Source organism: Lotus japonicus, chromosome 2 (assembly GCF_012489685.1).
Source record: "Lotus japonicus ecotype B-129 chromosome 2, LjGifu_v1.2".
Lineage (NCBI taxonomy): Eukaryota > Viridiplantae > Streptophyta > Magnoliopsida > Fabales > Fabaceae > Lotus > Lotus japonicus.
Window position 1 is genome coordinate 15,259,184 of NC_080042.1, and position 15,502 is coordinate 15,274,685.

The following is a 15,502-nucleotide window of genomic DNA, read 5'->3' on the forward strand; positions in this document are numbered from 1 at the left end:
TTGTTAAAATGAAATTTCTTATAGATGTTTTTTTTTTTTTTTTTGAAAAAGGTTTAGAAATATATTTCCGGAAATGGGAAGGTAGGGAATTATATTCTCGTGACTGTTATAAGGTTGAAAATCGGATGTCCGGGCGTAAAACATTCGATGGAATGAAATAACTTCCATAATTCACATCTTTTTATTTCCATGAAATGGGTTGAGAATCTTGCATTCCAATGAGAAAGGGAATGTAACATCTCACTACCCATAAATTTCATCATTTTTTTTTGCATTTTGAATTTTTGAATTAAATAAAATTTAAAAATATTTCCGGGAATCCTAAATTCTAACCAAACACACTTAGGGCCCGTTTGGTGATCAGGACAAGATAGGATATGACAGGATAGTAATCATATCATCTTGTTATCTGTTGTTTGTTGCGCCAGCAGGATAAGATAGCACTATCATGTCTCCTATCTTATCCTGTCCATCATGTGTAAAAGTTATCCTGAGGGGGGAGTTAGGATAGAACATGATAGGATACCAATTATATATTTTCTTTCAGTATTCTAACTTCAAATTAATTTATTTTAATATTATATAATTTAGAATCATATTAATTAATAAATAGAAAAATATTAATTTAACTAAAATAAAAAATAAATAAAATTATTATTCATAAATAGTAAAATAGACTACTCACTTACAAATATTGATTTATTAATAGTAATAGACTAATTTAATATTTTCATCTCCTATTATTTAAAAATTATTTATCTACTTATATAATAATTTAAATATAAATTACTTTTGAAATAATAATATTTTTAATTTAGTTAATTTTTATTATTTATCACGTGTCACAATCATCGATCTTCTTCACCCCTTCCAGCGACTTCACCTGGCACATGATCAGAATCTCATTGAGGTAGTTATTCAGGTAGCCCTTGTCGATGTCGTATGCGGAGGCACGCACGATCAGGCGGGCGGAGCCGCGGATCCCCGCCGGCGGGAACCGGCAGTACGGGACGACTTTTGCGGCGGATTTGACCATGGGGAACATGATGCCCTGAGGGCCAATGTCAAGGGCCTTCTTGGCCCACGCGGCGGTGGCTTCAGGGACGCGGAGGATCGCCGCTGTGCCTGAAGCAGCGAGGGCGTGGAGGCAGGGGAGGGCTTCGGAGATTCCGTCGTGGCCGTGTTCCATGTCGTTGACGACGAAGTTGTAGCCGGCGAGGCCCGCGATCTCGACGAGAGTTGGGGAGAATGAGAGGAGGAAGAGGTCGTAGAGGGTCTCGCCGGAGCGGAGGCGGGACTTGAGGTTGAGAGGGGAGGTGGCGGAGACGGCGGTGGGGGAGTCCTCGGGGAAGGATTTAGGTAGAGATGGGGTGGTGGGTCTGGAGGAGTGGGTTATGGGTTTGGGGTGTTTGGAGGGGGAGAAGTGGTTGAATTTGGAATTGGGGAGAGTGAGAGAATGGGGTTTTTTTGAATGAAGGGAGGAGGAGAGAGGTGTTGGGGTGGTTGTGGCAGTGAAGAAGGTGGTGGTAGTGCTCACCATTTTTGTGTTGCTGTTTAGGTTCAGTGAAGTGATGGGGAAGTGTAGTGAAGTGGGGAAGGAAGGTTCACTTGCTTTATTCTAACTCCCACTTTGTATTTATTCATGTTCTCATTCTTTTAAGAATTTAGTATCTTCACACTTTAATGTTCACCCTTTTCTATTTATATATTTATTTTGAAAGAAAAATATTTATTGAATAATAAGTTGAGAAACAATCCTCTCGACTTTGGAATAATTACAACGACCGCAAACAATGACCATTAACAACAACCGCTAACACCAACAACAAACAACGATCGCTAACAACGACAAAACCGCAAACAACGGAAGCATTCAACGCAAAGCCCCTCAGTTGCATTCAGCACCTGGCTTCAAGGGCAATAACAACAACTTCATGACTAACTCCAGCAGTAACGACCACCGGAGGACTATGCGTGCACATACGCCTACCTAACAACGAGATCAGAACGAAAGTTGTTGCTATCACAACCTAGAAACCAAGCAACCAAACACAACCAAAGCCACCAAACGTTGAACGCCATGCCTAACACCATCTACCACGCCGCTACCTGCCTACCCCTAGGGTGATCATCTCTGAAGAAAGTTCCTCATTAAAACCTTACTAGGAAAAACCCTAATAAGGAAAAAGAGTACACATATCAACAAGAGAATCAACATCCGTTCAAGCAAAACTAGTATAATCGACAAGATAAACCATAGCATGAAACCATAGCTTCAACTACTCCAAGGGCAAGTACCACAATCGAAGAAATGACGAATCACAGAATCCAATGATGCGCACTTCTAGTCCTTGACCTTATCATCCTCATCCATTTCTTTCTTCCTTCATATATAAAACCCTCAGAAATGACCCTTCAAAAGTAAAAGATTATATTAGACCAATAATGGATTCACAACCATAAGACATAAAGGGATATCCTTCACAAATGCAGCAGGAGAATGTAAAAAACTAGCTAATTGTGAGATAATAATAATCATATCCAAATCCAAGTTTCCATATCAGTCACTCATTTCAGCTACTGCCCAAGAAAAAAATTAACACATTATTGACTTATCTTATCTTCGTATATCTCTATTATTTTGTTATCACAACATGATGGCAAAGATTAGAGCCTCCTTGTCCTAGATTTACAAGGTGAACAGCACACCTAATTGCCTCTCTAAAGATATGAATGGAAAGTGATCTCCCATCCATGAGAGGCTAGCATCAAAATCTCCTTAACTAAGTCCGTATGAGGATGACTAGTGTCTAGTAAGCCACAATAGAATTCAATTCATCTTCACTTGAACCTCCAAAGGTTTCAAGTGAAAAGCCTGTAAGATCAAGATTTGGTCATGTGGTACAACTCTATGTTTTGATGATAACAAGTATTTATTTGTGGATGAACAACTATGATACTCTAATGTTTGTCTTGAGTGTTTTGACAAACAGGTTCTGATTCTGACACCAGAAGATATATTCGTCAGAGGATCAGAGGATCTGAAGATCAGAGGATCTGAAGATCAGAAGCTCTGAAGATCAGAGGATCTGAAGATCAGAGGATCTGAAGATCAGAAGCTCTGAAGATCAGAGGATCTGAAGATCAGAGGATCTGAGGATCAGAGGATCAGAAGATCAGAGGATCAGAAGATCTGAGGATCAGAAGATCTGAAGACCAGAAGCTCTGAGGGACCAGAGGCTCTGAAGGTTCAGAAGCTCTGAAGGTCCAGAAGCAGAAGTTACGAAGGTCAGAGGATCCAAGCATCCCTCTGACTCTGATCACCAAGCTTCACAAGTTCCAACACGAAGCATAACTCTGATCAGAGGTCAATGGTTAAAGGCAAAGGTCTCTATCGAGAAGTACAAGAGCAGTGTACTATTCTGAAATGCCTACCTACCAAGGTTCAGCCACAGCAGGTTCTGGAAGTTCCAGAAATGCCCTCCAACGGTCATATTCTCTTAACAGAAATATCCTTTGCACCTTGGACTATAAAAGGCTGAAGAAAAGAAGAAAGACTAAGAGAGCGAGAAGAGTGAGAGAAATCAAGAGCTGCAATACAAGAAAAGATTCAAGCCTCTACTTTCTTCATCTGTTCTTATTTAGTTTACACTCAGCTTATTTAGAAGCAAACCTTTGTAAACACCAACCTCAAACAGTTGTTTGATTTTCCTTAAGGGACCGGGTAGGTCAGTATCCTTAAGAAGACTAAGAGAGTGAATCTTAGTGGTGATTCCTTTAGGAGATCAAGGTTGATCGGATCCTAGAGAAGACTAAGAGAGTGAATCTTAGTGATAGCTAAGTCAGTGTATTGTTAGTCACTTGTAGGTTTCAAGTGCAGTTGTAACAATTATCTGATTAGTGGATTGCCTTCATTCTAAGAAGGAAGAAATCACCTTAACGGGTGGACTGGATTAGCTTGAGGGATTTATCAAGTGAACCAGGATAAAATACTTGTGTGCTTTTCTCTTCTCTCTATCTTTATCCGCTGCACCATCTATCTTAGAGAAACCGAAAAGATTTACTTTAAATCTTAAGGGGAAAGTTTTTATATTGAAAACGCTATTCAACCCCCCCCTTCTAGTCGTTTTTCACACCTTCAAAGCCAACCTCAACCCCTTAAGCACGCCCCATAAATCAACGTTGAGCACACTCCATTTACCCATATAGTTTGCATAACATATGATGGTAGACTCAAAAGACAAGAAATTTGATGGTAGGCTCACTCAACAGTTGTTTGCATAAAATATGAACGTATGATTGTAGACTCATGAGGAAACCAGAACTGGTCCATTGCTTGCAGCTTTCATGGCTGCAATTTTGTAACACCCCGATTTCGGTGGCGTCACTTTAGTAACCAAAAGAAATACTTAAGCGGAAAAACGTGAATTATTTTTTTTCGATAATGTAAGTAAAGACAGAAAGAGATGAAACTCTAAAACGAAGATAACAGAACTAATATACAATATGATTACAGCCCCCACTGTAAGTTGTAAACCACGTCACGAGTAAACCTCCAGTGACGGAAAGTAAAAGAGAGTAACGCCCGTAGGCAAAAGTACAAACCAAGGTAAAAATACTGTGTCCGCAACACTAAACCTCAAAATCTGAGAACAAGTTGGCCCAGCGGCCTAAGAAAAGACCCCCTAAATCCAACCAGCTCTCTGTGATCTCCATAGGAAACCACACAAAAAGCTAAAGGTCGGGGACCTACCCTGCCCAAAACGGAAGACTGAACATCAGAGCCAAGACGCTACACCTACACTAATCCCAACTATGCATCCCCAAGATCGTCGTCTGAATCTGAATCCAAGACGATTATGTCGATGACTGCATCAGTCTCCACAGCTGGTCGCGCGGGTTCTGCACCCGATCCCAAGTCAATAGCAGCCGCGACAGTGGGTGAACTAGTGCCTGAAGAAGTTCCTCCCACAGGCACCTCCTCCGAGGGGTACTCGTCGTCCGAAGGCGACGGTGGTGGTGGTACTCCCAGTCCAGTCCCGCAGTGTACACCCGGTGGCAAGTTGAAGCTGACAGTGTAGTGCCTCCAAACTCCGTGCGTCAGGCTTGGTATCCGGTCAATGCGATCCTCCATTATTCGCCTCGAATAGATAGCTCGGTGGCCAGCGGGGTCGACCACCCATGAGCCCGGGGTGTCTTGGTCCAACATCTCAAACCTGGTCCCCCCCGAAGGGACGACCGTCTCGTACCAGTCCGCCATACTCAACTAACAATGGCGTAGTCCGCCCAAACACACACAGAAGACGCGAGGGTCAACTCCAAAGAATTATATAAATAATAAAACCAGATATATAGGGTTATAATTATTTAGCCTCTCAGGCTCATACGTCTAGGGATAACATCCTAGAGTTGCATATATCACAATGAATATAAAGATCATAATAACAATTAGCATGCCTCAAGTAGGATAAACAGGTACCAACCACACTCAGCAACTAAGTCAGCATGTATGTTGCATGAAATGCAATGCTGGGTAACAAAATGCATTCCGGAAAAAGGATGGACACCATCGAGTCAGCCCTAACACCGGCCAAAGTGGGACCATTCCGCTCGGGCGTCTCTTACACCACACAAAAGTAGTCAGATCAGCAGTGAACCCGTAGGTCTGCCATTCCGTCTGCTACTGAGGACCACCGTAGTGTCCTAAATATGGAAATCCGGGTCTTATGACCATTTTGGAATCCACCGAGGTCCGGTAATCCGCCGTGTATTAACCTCAAAATGAGTGCATGAATGCAAGTGATTAGCCAAACAACGTCTCCGACCTCACTCGACACGTCGTCACGTGTTCTAGCTAACTTATTGTCTCTAAAAAGCCTACCCTAAGGCAAACGTCGATTCTGCGACAAAATGAATTAATCAAAAGAAGAAGAATGTACTTTGGAACTCATGGTTCCCGGCTAAACTTTAGATAGCCAATCAATAAACTGCTCATCGAGCGAAAAGGTACCGAAGTACTTGGAAACCTATAGTCTCCGGCTAAACTTTAGATAGCCAAACATTAAACTGCTCATCGAGCGAAAGAGTATAAGCATACTCGGAAACTTGTAAGTTTCCTCAAGACTTGGACTCGACGACACTTCTCATATCTTCAAGACTAATATTCAGGCTCTAAGCTCTTATCTAAAGTTGTTATCATTGTTCAAGGGGGTTTAGCGATTGATTAATGTCTTATGAATTTTCTTTGAGAAAATAGATTTCGTTTAGTCTTATGATACTTCCTATGAGTTTCAGGGATCCCATAATCCCAATTAATTTCTGAGAAGGTCTCGATCCATTAAAACATAACAAGGTCCGAACTTCGTTCGTCCTTTCAAACTCTCTCAAAATCTCATAAAAATTCGGCATGACTTGCCCGTAATCCTCACTTTCCAGAAACATAGGCACGAGTGGAATAGCATCAATGAAACAGCTCAACCAATAGGCATAAACAGCATATTCCAACACATCCTAAGTTAACCATGTAGCACATAGCATGTGAATCATTTAGCACACAATATCATGGCATCAAGTACTCAACAAGTTCGGCCGAAGCCTCAGAAATCATTTCAGACATTTAGCAATTAGGTGCATAACACATAAATCAAGTCGAATTTCATTGACACCTAAAGCATTATCTAGTAATTCAGAGAGTAGCCCTCACCTGTAACTCCTCCAGCGTTTTCCTGACAACCTCCTTCACGTTCCTCGCCTTGATCTCCAGGAAACTCCTCAAAAGAACCTTAAGCCAAAATCACAGAAATCAACACATTGAGTCAGAAAATCAGCAAGCAATAAGTCCTAGGGTTACACGGTACATTACAAACTCTGTGGTACGACAATCTAACGCGTTAAGACAAGTTTTCGAAAAAGTCGGATTTCCTCCCCCCTTGGTATAGCTCTCGGCCACTTTCCTTAATTGGGAGGGTCGATTTTTCTTCGATCAAACTTGGTTCCTAGGTTAACATACGCCGTAACTAAGACGGTTCTAAGCTCGGAAAAATTTTCGGATCGAAAACTGATATAGGGGTAGTTTGGTCATTATTTTTAGCTCAAAATTTCAAAATTGGATTTTTGAAAAACAGATTGGATGGAGACGTGCACAACAACGTTTATGACGACAAATCCTACTAGCACTAAGCCAAGTCGATAGATTAGAGCTTAAAGGTTGCGACTTTACCGAAAAATGGGTATTTAAGGTAGAAATTGATCCCGGCGGCATTTCGTCGACATTTGACAAAATCTAATCCGCAGAACACGCTCAGGAGCATGCAGGGAAGAAGTTTAGACACTGAAATCAAGCTATTTGGACAATTTTACAAAAAGCTCCAAACTTTGAGCTCAGAAAAACATAGAAAAAGTCGACAGATCTGACGATCAGAAGTGAGATATAGTTTACCTACCTCAAGGTCTTCGATTAGCAACGATCGGTGAAGAAAACGGGCAAAGATTCGCGAAAATCCGGATCCTCTCTTTCTCTCTAGCTGCTCACGGTTTTGGGGGAGGGAATGGGTGATTTTTTTGCAAAAAATCTAATTTTCAAGCTATTTATAGGTTTTGGAAAAAGCGGAAAAAAGATTTTTTTGCGATTCCGATTTTTCCTGCGCGTTCCTCTGCGCATTCTAAGATAGGTTCTGGCGACAGAATTCCAGAACTCAAAACAGGATTCTTGGAATTAAACCAAAAGATCCAAAATCGGCATAAGTCGGTGTAAGTCGGATTATCCCGAAAAACTACTTTTTGCAGTGATCGTCGGATGAGAAAACTTCCTTCTGAAGAAAGATTAGGAATGACGAGAGAAATAGGGGAACGCGGGTGGAATCTTCATTTGCAGCTCCCAATAGAAAAAGTCTTCATCGTCTGTCGATCTTAGGTTTCTCGAACTATCAGGGATTCTGTTTCGGCAAACTTCCGAGAATTGGAATTTGACGTTCGTACTTTCCAGAATTTCGCATCGAAATAATTGTTTAAGGACGGAAAAGAGAAGTTCTAACATTTCTCTGAGGATTTTTGGAATTAGTTTCCATCGTGTCCCTAAGCGTAAATTAACTATTCACTAATACCTTTGACCTAGGATTAAGCGTATGTTAGTCGTGCTATAACTCTTATCGGTTTTTCGATAAATTCTTGGACTTTTCCTGAACCTTTTTCCTTCCCAAATTTATCTTAATCAAATAAACTCTTTTATTTTATTCACTTATCCAAAGCGTTAAAACTTGGGCCTTACATTACTACCCTCCAAAAAGAAAGTTTCGACCTCGAAACTTAAGGGTCAGTAAAAAGTTCTGGGTACTGTTCCTTGATCTTTTCCTTCAGCTCCCACGTCGCATCGCCGGTGTCCTTGTTCCAAATAACCTTCACTAACTCGATCTCTTTTCCCCTCAACTGCTTTATCCTTGTGTCACCAATGCTGATTGGCGGTGTCTCGAAAGACAAGTTATCCTTCAACTCAATGTCATCCAGCTCGATGACGTGCGTCGGATCAGCAATATACTTCCGCAGTTGTGACACATGGAATACATCGTGAACGTTTGATAGAAAAGGCGGTAGTGCGATCTGATAAGCTACCGGTCCTACACGACGAGTAATCTGATAAGGTCCAATGAACTTTGGCGTAAGCTTTCTTGATTTGATTGCTCGACCAACTCCTGTAGTCTCGGTAACTCGCAGAAACACATGATCTCCTTCTTCGAATTCCAGGGTTCTGCGCCTTTGATCTGCATAGCTCTTCTGTCTACTCTGAGAAGCCTTCATCTTCTCTCTAATCTGTTTAATCTTCTCAGTCGTCTGTTGCAGAAGTTCCGGTCCTACTAACAAATTCTCTCCATCTTGATACCAACATAAAGGTGTTCTACACTTGCGGCCATACAAAGCCTCATACGGTGCCATGCCTATGGTCGTATGAAAACTGTTGTTGTATGTGAACTCAATCAGTGGCAATAGGGTATCCCAACTGCCCTTGTTGTCTAACACGCAAGCTCGTAGCAAATCCTCCAATGATTGGATAGTTCTCTCAGTCTATCCATCAGTCTGTGGGTGATAAGCAGAACTTAATCTCAGCCTCGTCCCCAAAGCATTATGAATAGCTCCCCACAAATGTGAAGTAAACTTCGGGTCTCCATCGGAAACGATACTTGTTGGCACTCCATGAAGTCGCACAATCTCAGCTATATAAATCTCTGATAGCTTATCCACGTTGTACGTAGTTCTCACAGGTATGAAATGAGCCGACTTAGTCAATCGATCCACGACTACCCAAATCGAATCATATCCCTTTTGAGTTCTTGGCAACGCCACGACAAAATCCATCGATATGCTATCCCATTTCCATTGAGGTACATCCAAGCTCTGTAGCATACCTGAAGATTTCTGATGTTCCACCTTCGCCTTCTGACAGATTAAACATGCAGCTACATATCCTGCCACTTGTCTCTTCATCCCTGGCCACCAAAAATTCACCTTCAAGTCCTGATACATCTTTTTCCTTCCAGGGTGAATGCTCAACTTGCTTTTGTGACCTTCGTCCATAATCAACCTCCTTAAGTCAGGGTTGTTAGGTACGCACACTCTATCCTTGCATCGCAGGATATTGTCACTCCCTACCTTGAATTCCGGGTCCTTACCCTGAATTACTAAATTCTTATTTTCCGAGTAAAAATTCATCTTGTAACTGTTGGTCTCGGATTTCTTCCATCAAACCATTGGTGATCTTGATCATCCCAAACTTCAGTTCTCCCTCAGATGCTCTCACATCTAAGCTCAAATCTCAAAATTGTTCCAGCAGTTGCAGCTCCTTAACCATCATTGATGAGAGATGCATCTTCCTGCTCAATGCATCAGCAACGACATTAGCCTTTCCAAGATGGTATTGTAAGGTAAAATCGTAATCCTTGAGAAATTCCATCCAGCGTCGTTGTCTCATGTTCAACTCCTTCTGGTCAAACAAGTACTTTAAGCTCTATGTCGTCCTGCTCGACCACTCGTGTCGGTTCTATGTTGGAAATAACATTGGTTGACGCTACGTGAAATTGCACAACCTTAACCACTTGATCCTTTACTTTTGTTCGTCCAAAAATTCTGCTTAAACTCAGTACACCTCTGGCATTCCAGAGTGAATGTTCAACCTGTCCTCGTGATCTCCACTCATGATTCAAAACTTAACTCGATCGCTCTATAACTCATAGACGAACTATTCCCTTGGAATCTACTAGTCCATTAACGTCGATTCCAACTTCGTAACTATCCTCATTCGTACCATGAAATCAATCTTCTACTTAGTCATCACTCAAAGTAAAACTCGACGTGAGTCTTAATACCTTGTGCATCGCTAGACCCAATCCCTTTTAACATCCATTCATCAGCAACTTATAAGCTAATCGCCATCTTAATATCTTACAATCCATTATTGTCATCTCCCCTTTTTCGAGACTTCCCTTACTTGAACCATAAAACCAACCTTCACTTATTCACAACCCACTTTACAATCACCTAAAATCCTTAACACTTCCCCCAAATCCGAACTTATTCCCTAGAAGATCAAACCATAGCTGTACCTCAGGAAACTTAACTAGTCATTTTATCATCCGATCCCTCAACATTCGGAGGTTTAACTACAATCATTAATGCCAACACCACTAAATCTCTGATTCGAACATGATTTTCACCTCCCAAGGTCAATCTTAACCCTTAAATCCTCACTTAACTTAGTGAAATTCACTTGCTAACCCCAGCATGCAATATCGGAATCCATAACCAAGTTCCATTCACTCTTAGACTCTAAGAAATTTGTCCACATATAACAACCTCAAGTATTCATCTTAATACTAACTCTTTATTTCCGTAACTAGATCGTCCTCCAATCAATCCGATACTTAGTCTCTCGATCAAAACCTGACAAACCTTGATTCCTACGCACTTGAGACAAGAATTCATAGACTTAAAACCTAAACTTTCACCAAGTTTGGACCTCAAATGTCCTTTAATTCTTCAATACTTCTTAAATGAATATCCATTTCTTAAACTATAACTCCTCCCCAAAGGAGATCAATTACTTAACAAGAACTTTACTTCCCAACTCAACTAATCCTCGATCCAATCAAATTAATCTTACCAATCCATCTATCAAAGTCCATTGCCAGTTCTGATTCCGAATATCACCCCCTCAATATTAAGTTGATCAGGCCTAATACATCGAAGGTGAAGATTTAGAAAAACCCACTGGAACAGTCGATGAGTTCCTAACATCCAGTAGTCACAGAGATCTTGATATTAAATCCTCAATGATGCCGCTACGGAACTACACACTCCCGACACCATACATATACTATCCATACGGAATCTCCCTGAGATTCATCCTTCATCTTCTAGCTTCTTTGTTAAACACATCGGTGCAAGACTACTTTTCTAGGCTTAACGTGTTATTCTAAACCTCGTGTAACTTCTATAGTTTAAACACGAGCAACGGTCAAATAAAGTATTATTAGGCGTAATAATTATAAAGTCAAAGCTCGACAGTAAAGGCAAGTTAGGTGTGTTGCACACGTTACGAGAGTATTGAAGCGTATTATACCGGAATGAGAAAGAATAGTTAGAAGGTTACCATCGTTATTGCGCTCTCCTCTGGTTAATCCCTCGGCTCCTTCACCGTCCATGATATAAACCCTTCCTTCAGCAGCAGGGCGCTTTCCCCTTACGGTGTTAACAAACGGCTCAACCTTGGGTGTCTTGCAGTTGTTGGCCAGATGTCCTGGTAGATCACACTTGAAACACCTCGGCTTCCCCTTCGGGCATTTCGTGGAGTAGTGCCCAATCTCCCCGCATCTGTAACATGACACTTGTTTCTTTTCCCCTCTGACCATGGCAGGAAGCTTGCCCTTCATCTTGTTGTCAGACGGTCCTGCCTGGAACGTCCTACAGTTTACAGCCAAATGTCCACGTTGTTTGCACTTGCAGCATTTTGGTCCAGTCATTGGGCACTGAAAGGCGTAGTGTCCAAGTCTCCCACAACGGTAGCATGTCACAGCCTCCTGGAAATTAGTTGCGGTCGTTAACTTGCGTGATCCTGGGGTAGGGTCTCTTCCCTCGGGATGCTGGTATGGCTTCCACTGTCGGTACTCCTGTGGATCTGACCTCACTGGTCCTCCAGCTCCAGCTCGATCCAATCCACTATGCTGGTACTTGGACGCCTCGATTAGCGGTTGAGGTCGTTCACGTGCAGCCTCCTCAGCGCGTCTGTAAGCGTCCTCAGCAGCCTGATTCATCATTGCCTCAAACATGGTAGCTATTGCCTTCGCCATACGGTCAGGGCTTACCATCCTATGTTTAGTCAAACAAACAGTTAGTACTCATCATCGGATAGCATCTAACATACTATACAATATGATTAAGCAATAACTTCAATCAATTCTAAGCGACAAATCGCTTGGCAGAAAATCAATTTTTACTCTTTGCAGAGTCACACAACCTAGCACAGAAGACCTATTCCCCAAAGACTCCCGAAAGACTCGACAAGCTCTGATACCACAATGTAACACCCCGATTTCGGTGGCGTCACTTTAGTAACCAAAAGAAATACTTAAGCGGAAAAACGTGAATTATTTTTTTTCGATAATGTAAGTAAAGACAGAAAGAGATGAAACTCTAAAACGAAGATAACAGAACTAATATACAATATGATTACAGCCCCCACTGTAAGTTGTAAACCACGTCACGAGTAAACCTCCAGTGACGGAAAGTAAAAGAGAGTAACGCCCGTAGGCAAAAGTACAAACCAAGGTAAAAATACTGTGTCCGCAACACTAAACCTCAAAATCTGAGAACAAGTTGGCCCAGCGGCCTAAGAAAAGACCCCCTAAATCCAACCAGCTCTCTGTGATCTCCATAGGAAACCACACAAAAAGCTAAAGGTCGGGGACCTACCCTGCCCAAAACGGAAGACTGAACATCAGAGCCAAGACGCTACACCTACACTAATCCCAACTATGCATCCCCAAGATCGTCGTCTGAATCTGAATCCAAGACGATTATGTCGATGACTGCATCAGTCTCCACAGCTGGTCGCGCGAGTTCTACACCCGATCCCAAGTCAATAGCAGCCGCGACAGTGGGTGAACTAGTGCCTGAAGAAGTTCCTCCCACAGGCACCTCCTCCGAGGGGTACTCGTCGTCCGAAGGCGACGGTGGTGGTGGTACTCCCAGTCCAGTCCCGCAGTGTACACCCGGTGGCAAGTTGAAGCTGACAGTGTAGTGCCTCCAAACTCCGTGCGTCAGGCTTGGTATCCGGTCAATGCGATCCTCCATTATTCGCCTCGAATAGATAGCTCGGTGGCCAGCGGGGTCGACCACCCATGAGCCCGGGGTGTCTTGGTCCAACATCTCAAACCTGGTCCCCCCCGAAGGGACGACCGTCTCGTACCAGTCCGCCATACTCAACTGACAATGGCGTAGTCCGCCCAAACACACACAGAAGACGCGAGGGTCAACTCCAAAGAATTATATAAATAATAAAAGCAGATATATAGGGTTATAATTATTTAGCCTCTCAGGCTCATACGTCTAGGGATAACATCCTAGAGTTGCATATATCACAATGAATATAAAGATCATAATAACAATTAGCATGCCTCAAGTAGGATAAACAGGTACCAACCACACTCAGCAACTAAGTCAGCATGTATGTTGCATGAAATGCAATGCTGGGTAACAAAATGCATTCCGGAAAAAGGATGGACACCATCGAGTCAGCCCTAACACCGGCCAAAGTGGGACCATTCCGCTCGGGCGTCTCTTACACCACACAAAAGTAGTCAGATCAGCAGTGAACCCGTAGGTCTGCCATTCCGTCTGCTACTGAGGACCACCGTAGTGTCCTAAATATGGAAATCCGGGTCTTATGACCATTTTGGAATCCACCGAGGTCCGGTAATCCGCCGTGTATTAACCTCAAAATGAGTGCATGAATGCAAGTGATTAGCCAAACAACGTCTCCGACCTCACTCGACACGTCGTCACGTGTTCTAGCTAACTTATTGTCTCTAAAAAGCCTACCCTAAGGCAAACGTCGATTCTGCGACAAAATGAATTAATCAAAAGAAGAAGAATGTACTTTGGAACTCATGGTTCCCGGCTAAACTTTAGATAGCCAATCAATAAACTGCTCATCGAGCGAAAAGGTACCGAAGTACTTGGAAACCTATAGTCTCCGGCTAAACTTTAGATAGCCAAACATTAAACTGCTCATCGAGCGAAAGAGTATAAGCATACTCGGAAACTTGTAAGTTTCCTCAAGACTTGGACTCGACGACACTTCTCATATCTTCAAGACTAATATTCAGGCTCTAAGCTCTTATCTAAAGTTGTTATCATTGTTCAAGGGGGTTTAGAGATTGATTAATGTCTTATGAATTTTCTTTGAGAAAATAGATTTCGTTTAGTCTTATGATACTTCCTATGAGTTTCAGGGATCCCATAATCCCAATTAATTTCTGAGAAGGTCTCGATCCATTAAAACATAACAAGGTCCGAACTTCATTCGTCCTTTCAAACTCTCTCAAAATCTCATAAAAATTCGGCATGACTTGCCCGTAATCCTCACTTTCCAGAAACATAGGCACGAGTGGAATAGCATCAATGAAACAGCTCAACCAATAGGCATAAACAGCATATTCCAACACATCCTAAGTTAACCATGTAGCACATAGCATGTGAATCATTTAGCACACAATATCATGGCATCAAGTACTCAACAAGTTCGGCCGAAGCCTTAGAAATCATTTCAGACATTTAGCAATTAGGTGCATAACACATAAATCAAGTCGAATTTCATCGACACCTAAAGCATTATCTAGTAATTCAGAGAGTAGCCCTCACCTGTAACTCCTCCAGCGTTTTCCTCACAACCTCCTTCACGTTCCTCGCCTTGATCTCCAGGAAACTCCTCAAAAGAACCTTAAGCCAAAATCACAGAAATCAACACATTGAGTCAGAAACTCAGCAAGCAATAAGTCCTAGGGTTACACGGTACATTACAAACTCTGTGGTACGACAATCTAACGCGTTAAGACAAGTTTTCGAAAAAGTCGGATTTCCTCCCCCCTTGGTATAGCTCTCAGCCACTTTCCTTAATTGGGAGGGTCGATTTTTCTTCGATCAAACTTGGTTCCTAGGTTAACATACGCCGTAACTAAGACGGTTCTAAGCTCGGAAAAATTTTCGGATCGAAAACTGATATAGGGGTAGTTTGGTCATTATTTTTAGCTCAAAATTTCAAAATTGGATTTTTGAAAAACAGATTGGATGGAGACGTCCACAACGACGTTTATGACGACAAATCCTACTAGCACTAAGCCAAGTCGATAGATTAGAGCTTAAAGGTTGCGACTTTACCGAAAAATGGGTATTTAAGGTAGAAATTGATCCCGGCGGCATTTCGTCGACATTTGACAAAATCTAATCCGCAGAACAC

General features: G+C 42.1%; 1 protein-coding gene across 1 annotated transcript; it reads right to left on the minus strand.

Moving 5' to 3' along the window:
* Positions 1 to 835: 835 nt before the first annotated feature.
* On the minus strand, positions 836 to 1,547 carry LOC130736104 (uncharacterized). The gene has a single exon (XM_057587952.1). It carries the CDS (start codon positions 1,538 to 1,540, stop codon positions 836 to 838), a length of 705 nt encoding a protein of 234 aa, XP_057443935.1. The 5' UTR covers positions 1,541 to 1,547.
* Positions 1,548 to 15,502: the final 13,955 nt, after the last annotated feature.

Coding starts and splice junctions, on each gene's coding strand:
- LOC130736104 (XM_057587952.1), bottom strand. CDS start 1,540: ATGGTGAGCACTACCACCACCTTCTTCACTGCCACAACCACCCCAACA.